Source organism: Melanotaenia boesemani, chromosome 5 (genome assembly GCF_017639745.1).
Source record: "Melanotaenia boesemani isolate fMelBoe1 chromosome 5, fMelBoe1.pri, whole genome shotgun sequence".
Taxonomy (NCBI): domain Eukaryota; kingdom Metazoa; phylum Chordata; class Actinopteri; order Atheriniformes; family Melanotaeniidae; genus Melanotaenia; species Melanotaenia boesemani.
The window spans coordinates 38958873-38981607 of record NC_055686.1 but is presented as its reverse complement, the minus strand read 5'-3'; the positions used below and the strand labels follow the sequence as shown (position 1 = coordinate 38981607).

Here is a 22735-nt window from a genome sequence, read left to right as displayed (position 1 = left end):
TAAAATAGAAAGTTAACTCCATATGCAAATTAGAAGTTTTTAGATATAATTTTTGTCTGTGCTTGTCAATGCGCTTATACACTGAGGGAGAACTCGTTACTCACACTTCCGTCACGTCATGTTTGTCACAAATATGCTGTTTCTGTTGCATGAAATTAGTTTTAAAATGGCTGAAATTAAGAATCTTACTAAATAAATTTTAATTTTAAATTTAATGTGCATTGTACTATTTCTAGTTACTGAATTAATTTAAATTTTTACAAAGTAAAAACAACTATTTGTTTCAAAGCTTTAATTATTTGAAACAACTTAGCTGCAATATATTAACCTGTGAGAAATATAAGAGTTTAAACATCTGTGTGCAATATTCATCCATCAGTTTAAGGCATTTCTACAAATACATACACAGTTACTGACAAGTAAACAGAGCAGTGCAAATCAAACTGGAAAGTAGAAATGAGTCACATGTTTCAGGCGGTGGTTCTGTACAGTGTGTACACATCATTTAAGCACAGTTTAGACACAGATGCAAAGTCTGAGTGATTTTCCAGCAAGTTCATGGTGCATACTGTTGTTCATAAGGCACATTTACTAATGTTTAATATTGTTATTCAGCTTATCGTCATCTTTACATTTGGTCAGTATGGGCCGTGGGCTGTTCTCAGCTCCTCATCCAACATTTTAGGCAAACAGTTAAACCAAGTTTGGTGCAAGATCAAGCTGCTGAACTCCTGGGTTGACAAATGCCTTAAAATGCATGAAAAGTAACAACATGAAGGCAGAGTTTATGGAAAAACCTCATTGTGTATTATAGATAAAAAAGTGCAAACAGGATCCTGAATACATTCTTTGTGTATGAACTTTTTATATCTCCAAAAACAAAAACATTGACCATGACTGGGTCTTCTACTACTAGTGCAGTTTTTCCATCTGACAGTTTTAGAAGGTCAGAATCCAAAGGACAAGACGTTTGTTTCAGATTTTAGTCTGTAGGATCATGATAAGTGTTGCATCCTCGCATCACTTGTATAGGCTGAGCTCCGGGCTGTGGTACAGACACATGTAGGAGTCGCAGAGCAGGCGACGGACGGACTCCCGTAAGGATGCAGCATTGACTTTGTCAGCTCCTCCTCTCCGACAGGCTGAGGTAGCGTCCCACTTCTGGGCACGCCCTTCACCAGCGGGATGTTGAAGCCATTCTCACCACCTGGTTGAGAGCACACGGAGAAGCAGAAACTCTTAATGGTGCTATTTTTGTGTGTTTGAATCATGTTTACTTGGTGAAATGAGCTTGTCGTCTTCACCTTCCCCGGTCTGCCATGCTGTCAAAAAACAGCCAGTCTGTGACTTGGGGCCCATGCTTGACAAAACTCACGTAATGGCTGGTCTCGATGCACGTCACAGCAAAGAGAGACATTCTCCTGCGAGTGCAGTGCAGCGGGCCCGACCACGGGCCCTCAGGAACGGCTATTTCCACTGGGCTGTGAGACACACGCTTCCTGTGACTGTGGACCTGATGATCCACAAGACAAAGCAGACACATAAGGGTGCCTTACATTTGACCTGTGCTTCATCAACATCATATTCACCTAAAACCACTTTTTCATCCATTTATGGGCACCACTGCAAACTGTAAACAACATTGACGTGATAAAGTTTATACAAACTTCATCTGGATATCAGGTTGATGAAACAACCAAACAGACAAAAACTAGCTATACAGAGTGGTGGTTGGCGATGAAGGACAAATTGGGGGACGCAGTAAATTTTGTGTGTGTTTGGAGGAGGTCGACCACTATACAAAGCAACTCAAAGCTCTACAAACCAGCAAACAAAAGCAGCACTACTGGAGCATAAATTCAACCCTCCTTTCCTTCTGGCTCACAGATTTCTGTGAGGCTCTCGGATTCAGATTCTTTATCGTCTTTTTCAGACAACAAATTTTAGGACTTGGAGCTCTTAAACACTAACAAAGCAACAGCAAATAAAAAGTTTACATATGCCTTTGAATCACTCACACACACACACACACACACATCCCATTCAGACTGTAAATGTAAAACAAGCTGACTTTAAATTTCACATTAAATATTTTACTTTGTGTCCAGTAAAACTGCACAAATCTGCCTGTAGTGGATTACAACTGTGATTTAAGTCGGTCATCTCAGTAACGAGCAGGGAAAGCAGTAAAAGACACAGCTAACATCACATCCAGCTAGCCAACTTAATTTGTCATAAGATGAGATGGTGAACAGACTGCCGTACAGCCAGCTATACATTAGTCTCCCTTTGCAATAACTGCCACATTCTTGTGGCAAAACAGCAATTTCTCTGTTTGATTTCTCTTTAGAATATTACATTTGGTAGGTTGTCTGTCTTCTGGACTACTGTTACTACTGTGACATTTTTTGTATATTATTTATATACAATTATATAAATATTTATATTATATTATTATTGTTTACTTAAAACAAAAACTTTAGTATTTTATATTTCTTATATTTTATACACCCACATTTCATTGTGTCATGTACAATAACAATAGAGGTTATTCTGATTCTCACTCCGACTGAAACAGTAGCTTAACTCCATCACTTGTTGTTGTTGGATTTTTAGATCAGGATGGTCTAGACCAGTATATCCTCCATTTGGAGGATAGATATATATACACACATACACACACACTCATTATATATATATATATCGGTGTGTGATCTCTGGTCTGAAGTTCTTCTTTTTCTTCTGTGCATTACTACCACCAAGTGGTCTGGAGTGTGGACCGGAATGTTTTCAAGAGCCCAAGTTATCATCACATTAGTTTGTCTGCTACATTTTCCCAGTCCCATGCGCCCCCCTGTCATGCTGCCATGCCCCCCCAGGGGCCCCCCCCCCCCCAGTTTGAGAACCACTGGTCTAGACAGGGCTCCTTTTCTCCAAGTAAAAGCTGCATATCAATCAAACAAATGACAGAATTTCTTTTAACTACCTACAAAGCTGTCGTTTCTCCTCAAGGTCATCTGCTGGCATCGGTTTGTTCATCATCCACTTAGCTCGGTGACATTTGCACTTTGAACATCAGGGGTCTGATATTGATTGACAGGTGTAAAATCAATCTCATGAATAAATAAAGAACCTAAAAGAATGCTGAATCTTGACCAATGAGGGGGCAGTGTAAGGTTGTGTGTTGAGGTAGTTCAGGGACTTACATGCGAGCCCTTTAGTCCAACGCCCCTCGCTCATAAAACGTATTTTTACACAGGAAGTAATTAACCAAATAAAACCAATTCTCAGTCAGTACTAAGAGATTACCTACAGGACACAAGCAGGCACACTGCAAGAATAATCTATTCTAATTTTATAACAATGTGGGCTTAGATGACTAATTTATGTTTAACAGGGAAGCAGCTGGTTTGATGGGGCGGCGTCCCAGCACCCTGTATGAAACCTCGGCAGACTAGTGTCTTTACAGCCACTCTAAGAAAGAATTACCTGTGTATTGCAGGTCTCACAGTACTGTTTAGGATGTCCGGGAGTGATGTCTAAATCTTCGTAGCACTGCAGACACTCCCATTCAGCCACAGCCTGGCAGATACTGCACTGTCTGAGAGCTACAAAGAGACAACAGTGAAGTGAGCGGGGAGTGTGTTCAGCTTCAGCAAAGATGGAAATCAATGTGACAGACAATGTGCAAAAATCAAAACGCATTCATTCATTAACTATGGAGCCTATCCCAGCAATTAGTAGGCGAGAGGCAGGCGCGCCCTGGACTGGTCGCCAGTTCATGGCAAAAAATCAGAACTGGGATTAAATATTAAAGCAAGCAAGCTGAAAAAAAATTTCAAGTATACAAGTCAATTGTTCTTACTGTCATCCAGTATGTCTGTTATGTCTAGATTGAGGGTGGCAAAATGGCATCAAAACATTTTGAAGTCCTTCCCAAACCTGGGCATCAGCAGGAGCAGACAAGATGGAGCCTGGAGGGGAAAGAAAGTAAAGAATGACTGAACAGCTGGATGTGATTTAACCACACACGTGGATGGCTTGTTACACACAACCATGTGGGAAAAACGTTGGTAGAAAGTTTGTGGAAAAGGGCAGAAACTTTGCACGTGACGGGATGAGACATCATCTCTGTGTATGAACCCATCGTAGCAGCAGATGTAAGCTAGGTGGTTTCTGCCTGAAAAAACAACGTTCTTCTCTACTGACACAACTGCCGGCACGGTTGAGCATCACCTCGACAAACTTGAGCCCGGCATGGAGGAAGGAGGACTCTAGCAGGGTCTGAACACTGGCGACCCTCATGGACGATGACGACGTGAGGGGGATCGGTGAGCCAAGAGGGGAAACAGGTGAAGAAGAGCAGGAAGCAGGAAGAGTCGGTGGGAAGAGCTGGTAGAGGTGGCTCTCCTGAGGCTGCTGAGTCAGCGATCTGAGAAGAACAAACATTTAACAACATGAAGGAAAGGTAAACCTTGGCCAGTGGTTCTGTCATTTATTGTGGTGTTTTATAGGTTTTTGGAAGCCTGAACAAGTGAAAGCAAACATTTAAAGCTAAAGTGAATATAAAGAACTGCATTTATCTGTTGTCTTTGTATTTCTCCCACCTTCGGGATCTATAAGAGCTGGTGGAGATAAAGTGAATACAATAAAAGATGTGGCTTCTACTTCTCTCTTTCTTTTTCTTACTAAATGCAAGTTGAAAAAAAGAACAAACACATAAATGTTTCTATGATGTATGAACCGAAGCAAAGTCAGAGCAGGTCTCAGGCCTGCTGCCTCCTCACAGAGGAATGCAGGAAAGCAGCAGTCTGCAAAATGTTCAGTAACGTCAGCCACAACCGATCACATGAAAGAAGAAGAATGTGTGCCTGACACAGCGGCGAGCTATTACCGGATCTTGAGGAGTGGTTCGACTTTGAGGAGCTGGAAAAGCTTGTTGAGGAACTCTTCAGGATCTGACAGACAGAACGAGAGCAGATTGGCAGCATTCCTCAGCCTGATGAATGAGGGGTAAAAACAGGAACCCAGAGGTAGAAAACCCTTCTTATACAAACCTTTCTCCTGGTTGGTGAAGCCAGTGTTGCTGTTGGCAGCTTCCAGCAGTCGTCTCAGAGCCATGGTCTTACTGGCACACACGTAACCGTACCTTAGAAAAAGAATACAGCACACACATACTCCAGAAATGTCCTATACAAGATACATTAACTCTGATAGCAGGGTCAACAGTAGGAGCAGCCATGCAACCCAGTCTTTCCCCCAGGTTCACACCCTTTACTCTGTTCAGACTCTTCGTTTCATATGTGGAACTTACATACAGGCTTAATAAGCAGGATTTAAATCTCATCAAGTTGTGTTCATGATCTCTGAAGCTGTAAGCTACCCAATACAGACGTGGGAATATGTCACATATGATAATAATAAAATACACTGGGACGTCACATTGCTTTTTCAAACTTCACTGCGGCTCACTTTTCCATTAATGACTGATATGCTGGTATAAACTCTTTTAAATGTCCAGATGAAAACGCTTCTATTCGGTGGAATTGCTCTAAATATTCTTTAAGTTCAGATGGCACATAAAGTGTCGACATTAACTAAACTTACAAAGAATACTGGACGTATTTTAAACGGTAATACGACTCAGAAATGACTACGATGACTCAGTTTGTTCAGTTGTGTCCCATGATGGACATCTCGAAGTAACACTGAGCAGGAGGAATACTCCGGCTGCTGGAGTGGGAGTGTTTCCATCGTCACCTCTCTGTGAGAGTTTAGAAACTCATATTTGTGTCTATTTTCAGCTGGTCTACATGGCATCGAGGTGGAACTCCACCGTGGACACAGAGAGCAGCTACAACATGTCACCGTGTTAATTAGATTAAAAATAAAATCAAATATTAAATAAAAGGATGAAGTTCTAGAGGAAACTTTAAATGCCTTGTGACTTGGTGCTGTTTAAAGACCAGACAAGTTGACCTTGTAGTGTGGGCAACAGGTGTGGATAATGGTAAGAGAAACACTGCAACCTCATGCACACACACAGACACACCTTCGCATGGGGTTGACTATATCGCAGCGCAGGAGGTCCTGAGCCTGACTGGAGCTGTCGTCAGCTTCAGCATCGGACGGCCAAAACAACACCCAGTCTGCTGAGCTGCAGCAGGAGAACAGGCTGCAGAGACGGGCAGAAGAAGCAGCTTTTCTACATTTATTTTAACAATACAGAAACATTTTTACTTCCAAACAGACACACTGAAGACGTGGTGTTGCTCTTAACTGGAACACGTGCTCTTCAACTTTTTCCTTTGGTCTGTTTCTGAATGAAGTAACTCTATATGTATGGCACGTTTTATAATGACACTTCATACACACCTGAACAACGTGGCATCCAGATAGCAGGAGTGAGGTGTCCCTGGATCCCCTCTCTTCCAGCCCTGGTAGAGCTCCTTGGCCTCGTCCCCGGCCACTGGAGGTGTGTGCTCCTCCACACGCTCGCTGCCCCACTCTGCGAAGGCTGCAGCCACAGACAAGATGGTTTTAGATAATAAAACATAACCTTACCTTAAAATACCTGCTGCAATCCTCTGCCTCAGCGTGCTTCACAACTGAGTAATGGTGGGATAGTCAGGGGTCTGTGGTTCAGGCAAGGTCAAACAAGGTCATCCACTAAACCCGAGATCGGTGGAGTGATCCCAGCTCCTCCAGTTTCATTTAGGCAAGATCCCGCTCCCCAAAACGTCCCCAAAGACTGTAAATATGGCTTGTCTGATAAGCTCTTCCATGATCTGTGAGCAGCTGTTGCTACGTAAAACAGGTGCTCAAGAGATTAATTATGGCCCGTTTCATTGTGATTTAAAAAAAGGGCCTGACTAAATTTGACATTAAATGTGTGTAGTATAAACAAATAAAAATAAATAATAAATAAACAAACAAAAATAGAATCTGAATAATTAAATCCTTTAGTAGCGTGATGCTTCTTTCTCTTCACATTCAGGATGTTCTGATACGTATACGCGTTGACAGGCGAGGTCACGGCTGCAGTCATGCTTTTCTACCTATAGAGTTGCAGCGCTCCACTTGATTGACAGGCTTCTCAGGGACGGGGAACCTGGAGTCCCGTCTGCAGTTGCGCAGCTTGACGAAAAGTCCCTTGTTGGCCGGGCAACGGAAGTGGCGCTCACCAAGATAGCTGCCATCGGTTCCAGCAGACAGCTCCTTGTCCTGAGATACGCACAATTTTATGTAATTAATTCTTGATGGGTTCTGTGTTTTTACCATGTTGTTGATATAAAAGAAGAAGAGCAGATTCATGATAATTTAAGTGTTGTGTAAGAAACAAATCTGCATATTGTCAGAAGAGACAAGTTGAAGAGTAAATTTAGGCTAAATTTAAGGTCAATTTTGTCATTAATTAGTGAACAACTGTTACAGAACTACTTATAAAATCTAGCACATTTTATGATGTGACTACAGTTTCTCTTATATTTAATCCCAATTTAGCCTTTCTTCTCTAGAAAATGTCTAAACATCATTTGACTGAAGTCACACAGGCTATTATCATTGTCATTTTGCTTTTTTAAAATGCACTTTAAAATTGTGTTTTCATTACATTAAAATAAGTTATTTATATCCAAAGGTTCAGAAGGTCCCTTACTCACCTTCTGCTGTACAACAAAAGCAGAAAAACCAAATACTGCCTCACTAGCAGGGCTCATTTCTGTTTGGTTGCAATTTCAAACTGATGCTACTCCATGTTGCTGCATGCCACTCACTGGAACTTTAAACTCAACTTTAACAAGCTAGTAAATGCTAAGCAGTAGAATCCTCTCACACCACAGACAAGTGGAGCAAAATGTTTAAAGTCAGAACTTTTACACAAAAGCTATTTTTCATCTCTGCTTTGACACACTGGACTCTTCTTTATAACAGAAAACACATCGTTTAACAAAAGTAAAACTTTTGTTGAAGACATTTCACCTTTTCTGATCCAGTTTGGATGGAAACAACGAATAGGAGAAGTATGAAAACTCACGGTATTCAGTTAAAAAAGAGTGAAGCTGAAACGGTCCTTACCAGTTCGATTCCAGCCACTGGCTCTGAAATGCCACTTATCTGTCCAATCCAGCAGATGACCCCAAAAAGCGGTGGGTCGTTCACTTCAACCATCGACCCTACCTCTAGCTCCCTCCAGAGTCCTGCCTCTCCATTCTCCCGTGCACTGTCTCCCTTATCTGGAGTCCTGAGAGGGGATGGAGGGCTGGGAACGCCGTTGGTGTGGTAGGACCGATCGGAGTCAGTTGGTGAGGCTGGGCTCTGGGGTTTCATAGGAGGTAAAGGGGGTTGAGCTTTCTGAGGAGGTTTAGGTGGAGGCAGAGGAGGTGGTTTAGGTGCTTGTTTAGGAGGGGGCGCAGAGCAGTCCTGGGGGTAGCAGCAGGTGGTGATGCTGGGGCTGGTTTAGTTACAGGGGACAGTACTGGCTTCAGGATGGATTTGGGTTGTGGGTGAGGAGGGCTGTGGTGGTACAATTTATGTTCTGAGGATAAAGAAATGAAAGCGGTACTTGAAGCTCAGAGCTTAATCTAAAAAAGAAATCACAAAATAATGTGTTTTTGTTGAAAGAAAAAAAATGCACATTTAACAGGCCACTTTATTAGGTACATGTTCAGTTACTGATAACACCAATAACTAATCAGCCAATCACATGGCAGCAACTCAGTGCATGTAGTCATGTAGACGTGGTGAAGACGACTTGTTGAAGTTCAAACTGAGCATCAGAATGAGGAAGAAACTGGGTTTAAGTGACTTTGAATGTGACATGGTCGTTAGTGCCAGACGTGCTGGTCTACTGGGATTTTACACACAACCATCGGTTTACAGAGAATGGTCTGAAAAGAAAAAATAAATATGCCGTGAGCAGCAGTTGTCTGGAGCAAAATGCACCCTGGGTAAATTGGTTGGGGATGTTAGACAGACAGCAGCAACTCAGCTAAGAGCAGGACATAGCATGGTTTCAGCACAGGGTGGGGAGGGGGTTCACTACTTTTTATTATTTGCATGACGGGGGTCCTCAAGGAAAATAGATTGGGAACCACTGCAACAGAGCAGCTTTGGGGTGTGGGGGAACGGGCGATTCTCATCATGGATGTGCAGCAACTGTGTGATGCTGTCATTTCAATACAGAGCAAAACCTCTGAGGAAGGTTTCCACCACCTGGTTGAATCTATGACATGAAAATTTAAGGCAGTTCTGAAGGCAAAAGGGGGTACAACCTGGTACTGCCAAGGTGGACCTTATAAAGTGGCCGGTTGGTGTCAGAGGATGAATGCTGCCATACCTGAAGAAACCCTGTTGACTGGCAGCAGTAGTCCATATATTTCAGCCGGAATGTGACAGAGCTTCTCACCCTTGTAATTTCCGTCCCAGTTACCAACAGGAGCATCCTGCAAGCGAAACACAAAGTCAAACACAGAACACAGAGTTGCACATTTAAAAAAAAAAGAAATTCTAATGCTTTAATGTATTGTGTGTTTGACTTGCTACTGATTTGATGGTAAATCTAACTGCATCTCCTGTGGCTCATACTGACCAGAAGGATGCCAACATGCATTCCTAACGAAGGCCGACCAGGCAGGACGCCACAGAAGCGCACCTCTCCTGCATACATAGCATCATCTTTGGGGAAACACACTCTTTGGCCAATGAGGAATGGGGGAGGCGACAAAGGGACTCGGACTTGGTTTTGACTTGTCATGGGTGAAGACTCTGCAGTTCGAGAGAGGACGACGTTTAAAGGCGGAGGAGGGCCACTTATGTGATGCTGGTGGAAGCTAACGTGACGACTGTGCTGCTGGTGATTATTGCTGCGATGCCCATTGCTGGGTTGGTTGCTGCTGCCACGGTGGTCTCTGTCACGCGCTCTCTCCTGTGCATCGGAGTTATGGTTGCGAGACCACTGGCGGAGCCTGATGTGACTGACTGGAACGAAGAGGGCGCAGGCTTCGGGGCATGTGAAGTAGCGATGACCCTTATAGGAACCGTTGCTCACGCCTTTTCCCTGAGCTGAGCCCTGGAGGAGGAGGAGAGGGGAATTTCAGCCATCTGCAATCTCTGCTTTGCAAATATGCTAAGACTTTCAGATGATATGCAACTATTTGTTGCAGCTAAAGTTCAGATGATATAAACTTTAAATGGAAACATCAAAACCACCACATGCAGTCAGAACAACGTCAACGCACCTTGACACTGCTTATAGACACCTCTACACACCCACTGGAGAGATGGACCACCATTTGTATAAAATGTTCTCTTCATTGGGATTCTAATAAAAGTTGTCAACTTATCGGTCCAAATTTTCTGTAGCTGGTGAATTAAGATGACATCTGCTTATCAAGTCATAAATCTCACTAAGTGGCAGCTCTGTTGGTTAAAATACATTTAACGGCACCAGTTATGATTTCTGAATCTTACTCCTCAAAAGAAGTTTGGAAAAGTTTTTTTCTGCCAACTATTTCTCTTCTTTACCAATACCAATGATGTTTTATTAAACACTGTTAGTCTCTTTTACAGTGAGGTATACATGGTAAGGATTGTGCTTCTGTTATACGAACACCACAGTTAAGCCTGGTATAAACAGATTGATTTTTGGGCTGTTTTTGTCCTGATTTTGCCTCTTCCCGATCTCGGAAAGCAAACGCCCGATCATCGTGAAATTTCCCTGTCAATCATCATGTGGTCTGAGGTTACAATCCGGTTTGTCTTGATAATCTGCTTCGAAACGGGTCGTAGCCGACAATCAGAAATATTGGGTGTGTCCCAAACCGCGCACTTCTATACTTCGAACACTACATTTAAGTGCTTAGTGCGCTGACACAGAAATTTCAGTAAAAACTCAGTGCACTGAAAGTACCCGGATGCTGCCCTAAACTCGGCTAAAAATCTAGTGCGAAACGATGGACACTACACGCACTAAACGGACGCCATCTTGCTGACGTAGCGGAAGGGGAGGGACTTTCAACCAGTTTTTCAGAGCTGGCAGCCACGACTCAGCGGTACCGATGCAGGCGGAGGCTGTTTTCTACTTTTGTAAGTATGAAGTTATTTGATCAAAATTCTAATATAAACTGCAGCATGCTTCTTATCTCTTCTATCCCTAATGACAGTTATGGATCTGATCATTTGTTGGAGGCTGCAGTAGAGTTAGCAACGTAAATGTTAGCAGTTTTATAGCCGATTTCGCGGATCTAGATGGGCTATAAGTGTTAAAAATGATTAATGCTATAGGTTCCGTATGTTTATTCATGATGGTTGAACCTCCAGATGAAGCACTGCGGGGTCTCTGGCGTAAACGAAATGGTCCCTGATCTGAAAACTGATTAGGAAACACCGCTGGTTAGAGAACCGGCCCGTTTCCATGGTAACGCTGACGAAGCCGTAGCTGATTGTACATCACTTTAAATAAGAGTCTGCAAAGTACCCATAAAGTATATAATAATGTTTGCTTTTATATAACCTGCCATTCTGTGTTCACCGTAGGTCACTGTGGCATCAAACTACCGAGCCAGCAGTGGCACTGAGGCATTTACCACCTGAGGGCTAGGACGCTGCTGTGGAGAAGAAGAGGTGGCAAGAGAGAAACGATTTAATAAAAAGTTTAAATAAAATGTTTTCTGCATCCCTGTTTTAGCGTCTTCATTACTGCGTTTCATATTTTAAATGATGGTTTTTAATATAATCGGTTTCCTGTTGCAGACGTGAACGTATCAGTGTAAACACCAATAAAAACACATGTATAATGTAAAGTACTTTAATTCAGTTAAGATATCTTTGTTTATTTAAAAGCTGTTTTTTAGTGTTTTAAATTGCACTTTATACTAACAAGCATGGGGGAGACATGCAAAGACACATGAACGTGTGCTGATGGTTTCTATTGTTATCTACTGAGATAGATTAATACAGTGGAGGCCACGGTTCTTTGTTTCACTAATGAGGCCTTTTAAAAGGCATTTAATAGCATGCAAACACGTATGTTAACGTGATTTTGGAAGAAAAAAAAGTATATTAACAGAGCGGCGCTGCTAAGCTGGTACGTCACTACCGGTAAGTGCAAAACGTTAGTGCTCAATTTGGATCAGGACTTACCCACGATAGTGTGCACTACAGAAGGTAGTGCTTAGTGCGCACTACGCACTACCTTCCAGTTATGGGGGTATTTTTCTATCTTTAATCAAGAGCGCAATTGTTTGCTTTGAGAGCAAGATTTCTGGTTTTCACACTCAAATATCATCCTGCTCGCTCTCAAAACTCTGCTCTCACACTCAGAAAGTCCCTCTTGCTTTCAAATATATCGTTCTTCCTTTCAAAACTCAGACGCTCAGACTTGGTCTCTTTCCCTCACACTCAAACATTTTCTCTTCGCACTCAAAACTTCTGCTCTTGGATATTTTTTCCTCTCTCTTGGGTTGCAGAAAGAGCTGTCTGTCAAACCTCCTCCAGCCAATAGAATACGAGCTAATTCGAGCAAATCGTCCCCACCTTCTTCAGGGTGCGCTTGTTTTACTTGACACAGTGACTCCACACTCTTAGTCCACATTTTGTTTGAATATAAACTATTTAAAAGTGACAAATTATCATTTTATGTTTTATATAACAGTGTCTCATTAATAAAACAAATAAGTTGTTTCGAATAGTTTTCTACATTGTGCAGTGTAATAATAATGATTAGCAAAGAAAACTCAACATGTTACGTTTCTGTCAGAGGGGGCGGGGCTATTTTCAAAACTCAACCTATCCCGACCGCAAAGGCTCATGGGAGATGCAGATTCAGCTGAAATTTAACCTTTTCTTTTATTGCTGTGCTATAAATTTGAGTTTTCTGCTTCAATTCATGTGTCATGTTAACAAATGTCATAAAGTTCTGCCCTCTTTGAATTTTAAATTTGGCACCATGAATGCAAAGGACGGTACAGGACATGAAACCACCACCAGCATCTAGGTTTATACTGTGTAATGGTTAAAGTAAAGACTAGTTATTGGCATTGTGTTGTCAAATAATGGTAAAATGGGGAAAAAGAGTGAACTTAAGTATTCCCTATTCAGAAGACAGCTCCAATATTTATAAAACAGTCCAAAAAAGTCTACAACATAACTTAGCACAGATTCCAGCAGAGCATATCACAAGACAAAAAGTAGAAGAAAAACTACATGGTATGCAAAGACAAACACCAGTAGGAAAATTAACAGAAGAATTGTGCAAAATGACATGGAGTAACGTAAACTGCAAACTGCTAAACAATTTGTATAAAGATCTGGCCTGGTATATGGTCCATCAATGCCTACCAACCCGAGCCTTTTTAAAAAGTAGAGATCTGACACGTAGTGCCCAGTGTCCTAGACCCCTTTGTGGAGACGATGAGACAGTTTGTCACGTTATCTGGTCATGCCCCTTTGCAAAGAGAGTATGGGTTCTCATGTCAACTTGGTTACAAAGAATGTATAACACTCAACTGTCTTATGAAAAAATCCTGTATGGTGAACTGAACGGAAAATGTACAGTTAATATTTACCGTTGGTGGGTTGTAGTAAACTGTGTAAAGGATGGTTTATGGAAAGCAAGAAACATTTGGGTTTTTAAGAAATTTAGAATCCCTGAAGAGACAGTGGTAAAATCTATAACTTACATGGTCAAAGAATATACGACTAGGGATAAGATGTGTACATCAAAAAAAGAAAGGTATTCAAAATGGAAGTTACCGATAGAGTTTGAACTTTTGTAAATATGCGGAACCTCTTCAAAAATCTTTGATTGATGTCCTCTTCGCCCATCTTTCTGTCCCAATGTGTGGCCTGTCTTTTTTTTTTTTTTTAATTTATTTATTTTTTTTGTATATATCTTATAACATTTTAACTATTATTTTTTGGCTCTGTTTTGCAAAGTTAAGCACAGGCCTCCTTTGTTTTTTACCATTTTCCTTTATTCAAATATTTATTTTTCATTAGCTATCTTAGTATTCAGGAAAACTCAGCAAGACTTCTGGGTAGTCCTGATCATGTAACGTTAACCAAGAAACCCCTTTGTCTTTGTATTTGAAATTATGTGACTGATGGAATTTTTGTTGAACTTGTAGAGAAATACTTTTGTAATCTTGTGACTGGAACAATAAATACCTGAAAAAGTGAAAAAAGTGTTCAATTTAAAGTTCAACGTGTTGTGGCTTTGGATGCGTCAGTGAGAATAAGCATCTACAAGTTATTCTTCTATGTGTGTCAAAGGTCAGTGAAAATACTGAACAGCATGCGTAAATCCAATATAAGAGAATTCAGTTAAAACTACTGGAGGCGGGTAGTAGCAACGGGTTTCCACAATATTTTCTAGTAAACTGAACTAATCCAGGATTAGAGTGCAGGTAAGTTAACTTCTTTATTTTTTATTTGATCAATTTAATCTGGTAGGCTAAATGTTATTGGCAGCCTGCCAGTTGCCAAACAGCTTTATCTGCTTTGACTTTGTGAAAGTCAAAGCTTACTAGAAATTTTCGTGGAAACCCGTTACCTTAAACCATTCCAGTTTTTACAAATGTGAAACATTTCAAGTTGTATCAACATGACCAACCATTAGAATTTAAAACCCATTAGTTAACCTATCTAAATTTCTTTAACACCTCTAGTAGTTTTAACTGAATTGTCTTACATTTACGCATGCTGTTCAGTATTTTCACTGACCTTTGACACACATAGATGAATAACTTGTAGACGCTTATTCTCACTAACACATCCAAAGCCACAACACGTTGAACTTTAAATTGAACAATGCCAATAACTATTCTTTACTTTAATCATTAAACAATATAAAATTAGATGCTGGTGGTGGTTTCATTTCCTGTACCGTCCTTTGCATTCATGGTGCCAAATTTAAAATTCAAAGAGGGCAGAACTTTATGACATTTGTTAACATGACACATGAATTGAAGCAGAAAACTCAAATTTATAGCACAGCAATAAAAGAAAAGGTTAAATTTCAGCTGAATCTGCATCTCCCATGAGCCTTTGCGGTCGGGATAGGTTGAGTTTTGAAAATAGCCCCGCCCCCTCTGACAGAAACGTAACATGTTGAGTTTTCTTTGCTAATCATTATTATTACACTGCACAATGTAGAAAACTATTTGAAACAACTTATTTGTTTTATTAATGAGACACTGTTATATAAAACATAAAATGATAATTAGTCACTTTTAAATAGTTTATATTCAAACAAAATGTGGACTAAGAGTGTGGAGTCACTGTGTCAAGTAAAACAAGCGCACCCTGAAGAAGGTGGGGACTAGTTGCTCGAATTAGCTCGTATTCTATTGGCTGGAGGAGGTTTGACAGACAGCTCTTTCTGCAACCCAAGAGAGAGGAAAAAATATCCAAGAGCAGAAGTTTTGAGTGCGAAGAGAAAATGTTTGAGTGTGAGGGAAAGAGACCAAGTCTGAGCGTCTGAGTTTTGAAAGGAAGAACGATATATTTGAAAGCAAGAGGGACTTTCTGAGTGTGAGAGCAGAGTTTTGAGAGCGAGCAGGATGATATTTGAGTGTGAAAACCAGAAATCTTGCTCTCAAAGCAAACAATTGCGCTCTTGATTAAAGATAGAAAAATACCCCCATATCCAGTGCACTCATGTAAGTGCGCGGTTTGAGACACACTGATTGACTCGTGCATTGTGACTGCGTGGATGGTGATGTTGTATGGAATGTAGCCAATCAGAGAGCGAGCTGGCACTTTGTCTGGTATTTTTTTCAGTTCTGGCTTTTTCCTCTTAAGACCTCCATCATTCCCCCGTTCTATATATCCTCTTCCATGCTGGGTGTTGTGTTTGCCGGTTGTTGCTATGGTTCTTCTTCTACATTTTTTTTGCCGGTTGTTGCTATGGTTCTTATTCTTCGTTTTTTGCCAGTTGTTGCTACGATTCTTTCTCTACGTTTTTTTTGGCGGTTGTTGCTACGGTTCTTCTTCTACGTTTTTTGCCGGTTTTGCTATGGTTCTTATTCTTCGTTTTTTGCCAGTTGTTGCTACGATTCTTTCTCTACGTTTTTTTTTGGCGGTTGTTGCTACGGTTCTTCTTCTACGTTTTTTGCCGGTTTTGCTATGGTTCTTATTCTTCGTTTTTTGCCAGTTGTTGCTACGATTCTTTCTCTACATTTTTTTTGGCGGTTGTTGCTACGGTTCTTCTTCTACGTTTTTTGCCGGTTTTTGCTATGGTTTTTCTTCTTCGTTTTTTGCCGGTTGTTGCTATGGTCCTTCTTCGGTTTTTGCCGGTCGTTGCTATGGTTCTTCTTCTTCGTTTTTTGCCAGTTGTTGCTATGATTCTTTCTCTACGTTTTTTTTTGCCGGTTGTTGCTATGGTTCTTCTTCTTCGTTTTTTGCCAGTTGTTGCTATGATTCTTTCTCTACGATTTTTTTGCCGGTTGTTGTTATGGTTCTTCTTCTTCGTTTTTTTACCAGTTGTTGCTATGATTCTTTCTCTACGTTTTTTTTTTTGGCGCTTGTTGCTATGGTTCTTCTTCTTCGTTTTTTGCCAGTTGTTGCTATGATTCTTTCTCTATGTTTTTTTTGGCGGTTGTTGCTACGGTTCCTCTTCTACGTTTTTTGCCGGTTTTTGCTATGGTTTTTCTTCTTCGTTTTTTGCCGGTTGTGGCTATGGTTCTTCTTCATTTTTTGCCGGTCGTTGCTATGGTTCTTCTTCTTAGTTTTTTGGTGGTCGTTGCTATGGTTCTTTTCCTTAGTTTTTTGCCGGTCGTTGCTATGGTTCTTCTTCGTTTTTTGCCAGTTGTTGCTATGATTCTTTCTCTACGTTTTTTTTTTTTTGGCGGTTGTTGCTACGGTTCCTCTTCTACGTTTTTTGCCGGTTTTTGCTATGGTTTTTCTTCTTCGTTTTTTTGCCGGTTGTGGCTATGGTTCTTCTTCATTTTTTGCCGGTCGTTGCTATGGTTCTTCTTCTTAGTTTTTTGGTGGTCGTTGCTATGGTTCTTCTCCTTAGTTTTTTGCCGGTCGTTGCTATGGTTCTTCTTCGTTTTTTGCCAGTTGTTGCTATGATTCTTTCTCTACGTTTTTTTTTGCCAGTTGTTGCTATGGTTCTTCTTTTTTGTTTTTTGCCGGTTGTTGCTATGGTTCTTCTTTTTTGTTTTTTGCCGGTTGTTGCTATGGTTCTTCTTTTTTGTTTTTTGCCGGTTGTTGCTATGGTTCTTCTTCTTCGTTTTTTGCCAGTTGTTGCTATGATTCTTTCTCTACGTTTTTTTTGCCAGTTGTTGCTATGGTTCTTCTTCTTCGTTTTTTGCCAGTTGTTGCTATGGTTCTTTCTCTACGTTTTTTTTTGCCAGTTGTTGCTATGGTTCTTCTTCTTCGTTGTTTGTCGGTTGTTGCTATGGTTTTTTTACGTTTCAACGTTTGTCCAGCTCGGAGGACTAGATTGTAGATGAGTTGCGAGACAGCATCATTATGTGTGTGTTATTCTGTGATTACATTATTGGAGCCACCACACACAGTACGATCAAAACTGCTAAATGCCTGATTTTTTTATCTTCACGTGTGAGGTCTCGAGCTGATAAAAATCTCATAAGATTGAAAGAATCCTTGGCTGTGTCCGAATGTCCACCCTACTCCCTAACCCCTCGTTCACTACATAGGTCTGCACTACATAGCACACTACATAGTGACTTATTCTCTTGGCGATTCGGACACGAAGCTGCCTATTTTTTCGTCGCCGCAAACCACATGACTACCATCACCACGGCAACCACAACCTGCATCAAGATGTCATTCCAAACCCAATCCAAAGTGGCGTGTAAATATTTTTATTCCTAATGTTGTATTTTATTCATTGTTTGCTTATAGGTAATTTCGCGCAGCTCAATTTCTTCGCCTCCTTGCGCCATGTTGAGCTTCTGCCCGCAATGCATTGTGGTCTATATTGACCAGTCTAGTGATCATCGATGCTCACTACTTTTCAAGATGCATTGTGGGTAATTTTGAGTGCCCTACTTTTTTCTCTCTGGACATTCGGACACTGGTGTGACCCCTATATAGGGCACATATAGGGAATAGGGTGCACATTCGGACACAGCCCATATGTGTGTACCAGGGTTTAAATGTGTGGGTAGTGCCCCCAAAATGTCCTAAATCCCCTGCAATATTTTCCTGTTGGTGCTCACTCTTGTTTTGAGATTCAGGTGCTGCCAGGTGTGTGTCAGTCCCAGATGTTTGACTGGCATCTAATTGATAGACAAACATATCTGAATGAGAGTCTGAAGTCAGGGGTGGTTTATATCTCCAGAATCTAGGACCTAACTCCATCCTAAAGGATGACAACACTCTTCCCCCACAGAGATAAGATCATCACAGAGTATCTTCACAATTTGGTATGACCTGCCATGAGTCCAGCCCCCAACCCCTCTGAACACTTTTTTACTGTGGAAGAGTGCAATCATCCAATCCACCAAGCAACTCAAAATGAGAGCGTATACCAACAGGAGAATATTGCAGCAGATTTTGGCACATTTTCATGGGGGCATCACCTCCATGTTTAGCTGTGCTGCTCATTCTGCAAAAGCAGTATTAAGGGGGAGAAATAACTGATCAAAATAACATTTTCCAACTTTTTAGAGGTGCTTATTAGCTTTTCTGTCCCAAAGCTGCTTTTTTTAAAAAACTACGGCTCAGTCACTCTCTAACACCATTTTCCTGAGTGTTTCTGAACCTCAAGAAGAGCTGAGATTTCTGCTGTAGTCCAAACATGAATTGTAGGGATTTGAAATAAAGCTAAGGTGCAGAACTTGAAGTGACTTTTATAAGTATAGCTATGTGCACGGCTGAGTCCAGATATGTGTCATACTGGTAGCATGTGAGAACGCTAATGTCTGCAACATTTGCTTCAGAGTTTCCATCCAGGCCCTTGAACAATATATGAACATATGTGCAATTGTGAGTGAGTGTGTGTGTATGTCTACTGCCGAGAGTTTCTCCTTTTTGCTGGCTGATATGTTGTGGATGGGTTCAGATACATGCAGTACTCCTGTCAGCAACTATACAACTCCTGTTGTATAGAAAATAGTGCTGCCTCCTGCACAGCACAGCTCCTAGAGCGCATCACTAGCAGAACAACTGCTGTTGTGATGTGCTTGTGTGAATCGCATCTGCAGAAAAATTCTGACCCAAACTGTCCAGATTCTCCTGAACATCTCCAATGTTTATGGGTTAAAACAGCTTCGTAGTTTCTGGTGTGGATTTACAAAGATGGAAGTTAATCAAAAGGTAGAGAAGCAAAGAAACAGGCATGTGCAGGTGTACACAGTGTGGACACTTATTTTGTCAGGAAATTGTAAATTCTTTATGTTTTTACTACAAAACAGGTTTTAGAGCAGTGAGCACAATAATATGAACGAACGAACGAACTTTGTATATCTATTTCACTGATAGTTTTAATTGACCAGAGATTTCATAGACTTAATATAAAGTTGCTGTTTAAACCACTTTGTCATGTTTTTAAACTAGCTTGCCAGCTAGCTCGCCAGCTACCTCGTCAGCACTTCTTCTTGTGCCCTCCGGGTAGAAACACTGATCCTGGGACAGACATTTCCAATCAGAAGAAAAATGACCACCACAGGACTTTGATATGATATGACATCTCTGGGGATAAAGGGAGCCAAACCATGCCACCCAAGTGTCTCCTGCAGTGTACCAGATCTGCAAGATGCCCTCACTGTGGGAAAAATACTTATTTTCTGATAAAAATTTACCTTCAGCTGCACCCCAAAAAACACAGCAGTGCTCCCTCTGGTCAGTGGCCCCATGTACTTGAGCTCTGCCTCTGCCAGCTCGTCCTGCTGGCCTATGTGGACCCACAGCGGGGCATGAACAGGCAGGGAAGCCAGATGCTGCAGCTTACCAGGATTGCCTGGAAAACAGATAAAACAAATAAACACATAGAAACCTGACAGAGACAGGAAATAAGTCAAAACCTCTGATTTAAAGGGAAAGTTGGGCTTCTTTTTAGGTTATAAATCTACAGCCAATTAAAATAAGTTAGCAGTTACAGTGAAAAACAATCACAGGACATGCACACTGTTAATTGTTTGTTAGTTTTGGCTTGTGTTACAGTCTGAGTTTAGTTCCTATTTTTAACTTGGAAGAAAGAAATCTCCTGCTACCCCGTGTACTTTGGACATAAATCATCCATTACCTAGAAGGTTTAGTCGAACGTCCAGGTCCAACACAGGCTCCAGCAGGCCGGTGAGGTCAGCGGGGACGTCAAGCAGGAATTTCCTCTCAATTTTCACCATGACTCCGTTGTCTAACACCTGCAAGAAAACAGTATGTTTGAAGAAGGAAATATGTGGGCGAGAGGATGAAATAAGGAATTAATGTGAATATGAAATAAAGTAAAAAGCTAAATTAATCCCAAAAAACCACAAATTAGAAAAAGGGTATTCTTACATTCACTTTGACTTAAGTAAACCCAAGGTATTTCATATATTTCATATATTTCTCATCAACCTAATTTAATTTGTAAATAAACATCAGCTCTCATGTGTCAGGAAAGTAACAAATTCCCTACAAAACAAATACAAACATACGGTGGCCTCTGGGCCAGAAATTAAGAAAAAATAGTCATTTGAAATATGTGATATCAGCAGGTTGTTATAATCCTGTTTTGGTACAAAAGCAGCATCCATGAAAATCTGAGGGCGGAGAATCTCCAGTGATGAGAGATGCAACTACATCAGGAACTCCAGTTTATTATAGTTGATGAACCTCTATCGAAGACCAAAGTACAGAACTGCATTCACATGTGCTGGTCAAAGCTTTACTGTTCAAAAAGAAGTCTTATATATGTCCTTTACAGAGTTGCCGTCACCTTCTCAGGAGGCATCCGGGTTGGACCATCAGAGTGAAAACTGTGCATCGCCATCACTCTATATTCAAGATCTTTCCAGAAAAAGAAAAAAAAAAAAAGACACCAGGTGCTATAAAACAAAGCCAAAAATGTCCATCCATGCCGCTCAATGCATTTTTTTTTTTTAACAAGACTATGTGAGCTCACACTCTGCACACACACTACAGAGACATGGATGAGGACGGAGAAGGTTCAGGTACTCAACTGACCTGCCTGCAATCGTGATCAGTCCCCAAATGAGAATGTGTTGTTAATTTTTTAACAAAAGAAAAAATAAAATGGGACAGTGACGACCTAATACTGCTACAAACCTAAGCATGTGTTTGCAGAATGCAACCAAATAAAAATGTAAACATCTGGTCACTCAGTATTTCCACTGCCCGTGTCTTCTCAGACTTATAAGAAGGAACTGAAGCATTACAAAGTGGTTACATCATTCATTTAGCAGACGCTTTTATCCAAAGCGACTTACAGTGGCAGGCAGTAGCATTAGCAACTGGAAGGTGTTAATATTTGTTTACCCCCTGCTGGAATCACACTCTGGTTTCCCACATGGGAGGCAGATGCTCTGCCAACTGAACTATCCAGCCACCGGTTTAAAAGCTTAGGATTTTCTGCCCTAACCAAAAAACAAACAAACAAACAAACAAACAAAAAAAAAAACAGTTTTGCATTTCAGGCCTGAAATGCAAAAGTGGATGTATATTAAGAAATAACATGAACTTGAGAAGATGCTATGGATTCATACTGTGTACAGGGACATATAAGTTCAAATATATGCAAGAATTGCTGTTTTTTATTTGCATTTTGACTTTCCATCCCATATAAAAAAAGTTTACTCCACAGCTCATCGGGGATCATCTGAATAGCTACATGTACCATGACGGGCATGTTAGGATGAGTAAACAAAGGAATGGACCACCCAAGCTTGTAAAATGTGAGCAGATCACACAGGATAGAAATTTCAGAGCCCCCACCCCCAACAATGAAACATTCATTCATTTCTTAGCTCTCAAATACCCATTATTATGCGTATAATGCTGAGTTTCTACACTAAAACTGATGGTTACAATATCAGCATTGTTCTAATCATAATAATGAACAGTTAAGTAAGAATAAAGTTTACGGTCTGTTGATTAAAAGCAAAAGGCAACATTAATAAATTGTTATCAATTAATGAAAAGATTATTCTTCCAAATATCAGAACCTTTGTCATGAATGTAGTAAATAAAAACAGCTAGTCAATACTTTAACCCAGAGGTAGTCCACTCTGCTCTTCTCCAAGTCTTGCTCCTGGCACATGAACCCCCGCTGCAGCCGAATGGTACCTTCCAGGTGATCCTGAACCCGCAGGTCGGTCGAGATCATGAACGTTTTAGGGGGGCGTCGCTTCCTGTTCAGCTCGTGAGCCCCTGACATGTTGGACGGGTCTTCTGCTGTAGCTGTTTCACAGTGGAAATAAGCCCCTCTTTCTCTACAAAATAATCATCAATAAAAGAATGTATTGACTGGATAAAGAGGAAGAGGGCTAAATGAGTCCGTCCACCTCAAGTCACGGTAACGTCAGGTAAAGTCAGACAAGAAACGTTCACGTTAAACTTTCTTCGTTCACGTTTTACCTTTTCTCCAGGAAAACAGATAAAAGTCGCATTTATTAAATGTTTCCGACTAGAAATTTACGAACTGGAATAATAACTCACCAACTTTACCAACGTCGACTGTCAACATTTCCCCTCACATTTAAATACTCTGCTCAATAACAAACGCGAACGGCATCTTGGAGCAGGAAGCGGGTTGATTGACAGC

At 40.9% G+C, this 22735-nt stretch overlaps 1 protein-coding gene across 1 annotated transcript; it reads right to left on the bottom strand.

Moving 5' to 3' along the window:
* Positions 1-554: 554 nt before the first annotated feature.
* On the bottom strand, positions 555-22716 carry si:cabz01101003.1 (ubiquitin carboxyl-terminal hydrolase CYLD). The gene is given in 20 exon segments (XM_041985959.1): positions 555-1125; positions 1127-1171; positions 1173-1210; positions 1309-1513; positions 3490-3608; positions 3866-3974; positions 4237-4432; positions 4895-4958; positions 5058-5149; positions 6053-6175; positions 6376-6517; positions 7059-7224; positions 8077-8411; positions 8414-8536; positions 9338-9443; positions 9590-10069; positions 19773-19930; positions 20216-20333; positions 22178-22403; positions 22630-22716. Coding segments are annotated over 19 exon segments (2895 nt in total). The 5' UTR covers positions 22349-22403; positions 22630-22716; the 3' UTR covers positions 555-1020.
* Positions 22717-22735: the final 19 nt, after the last annotated feature.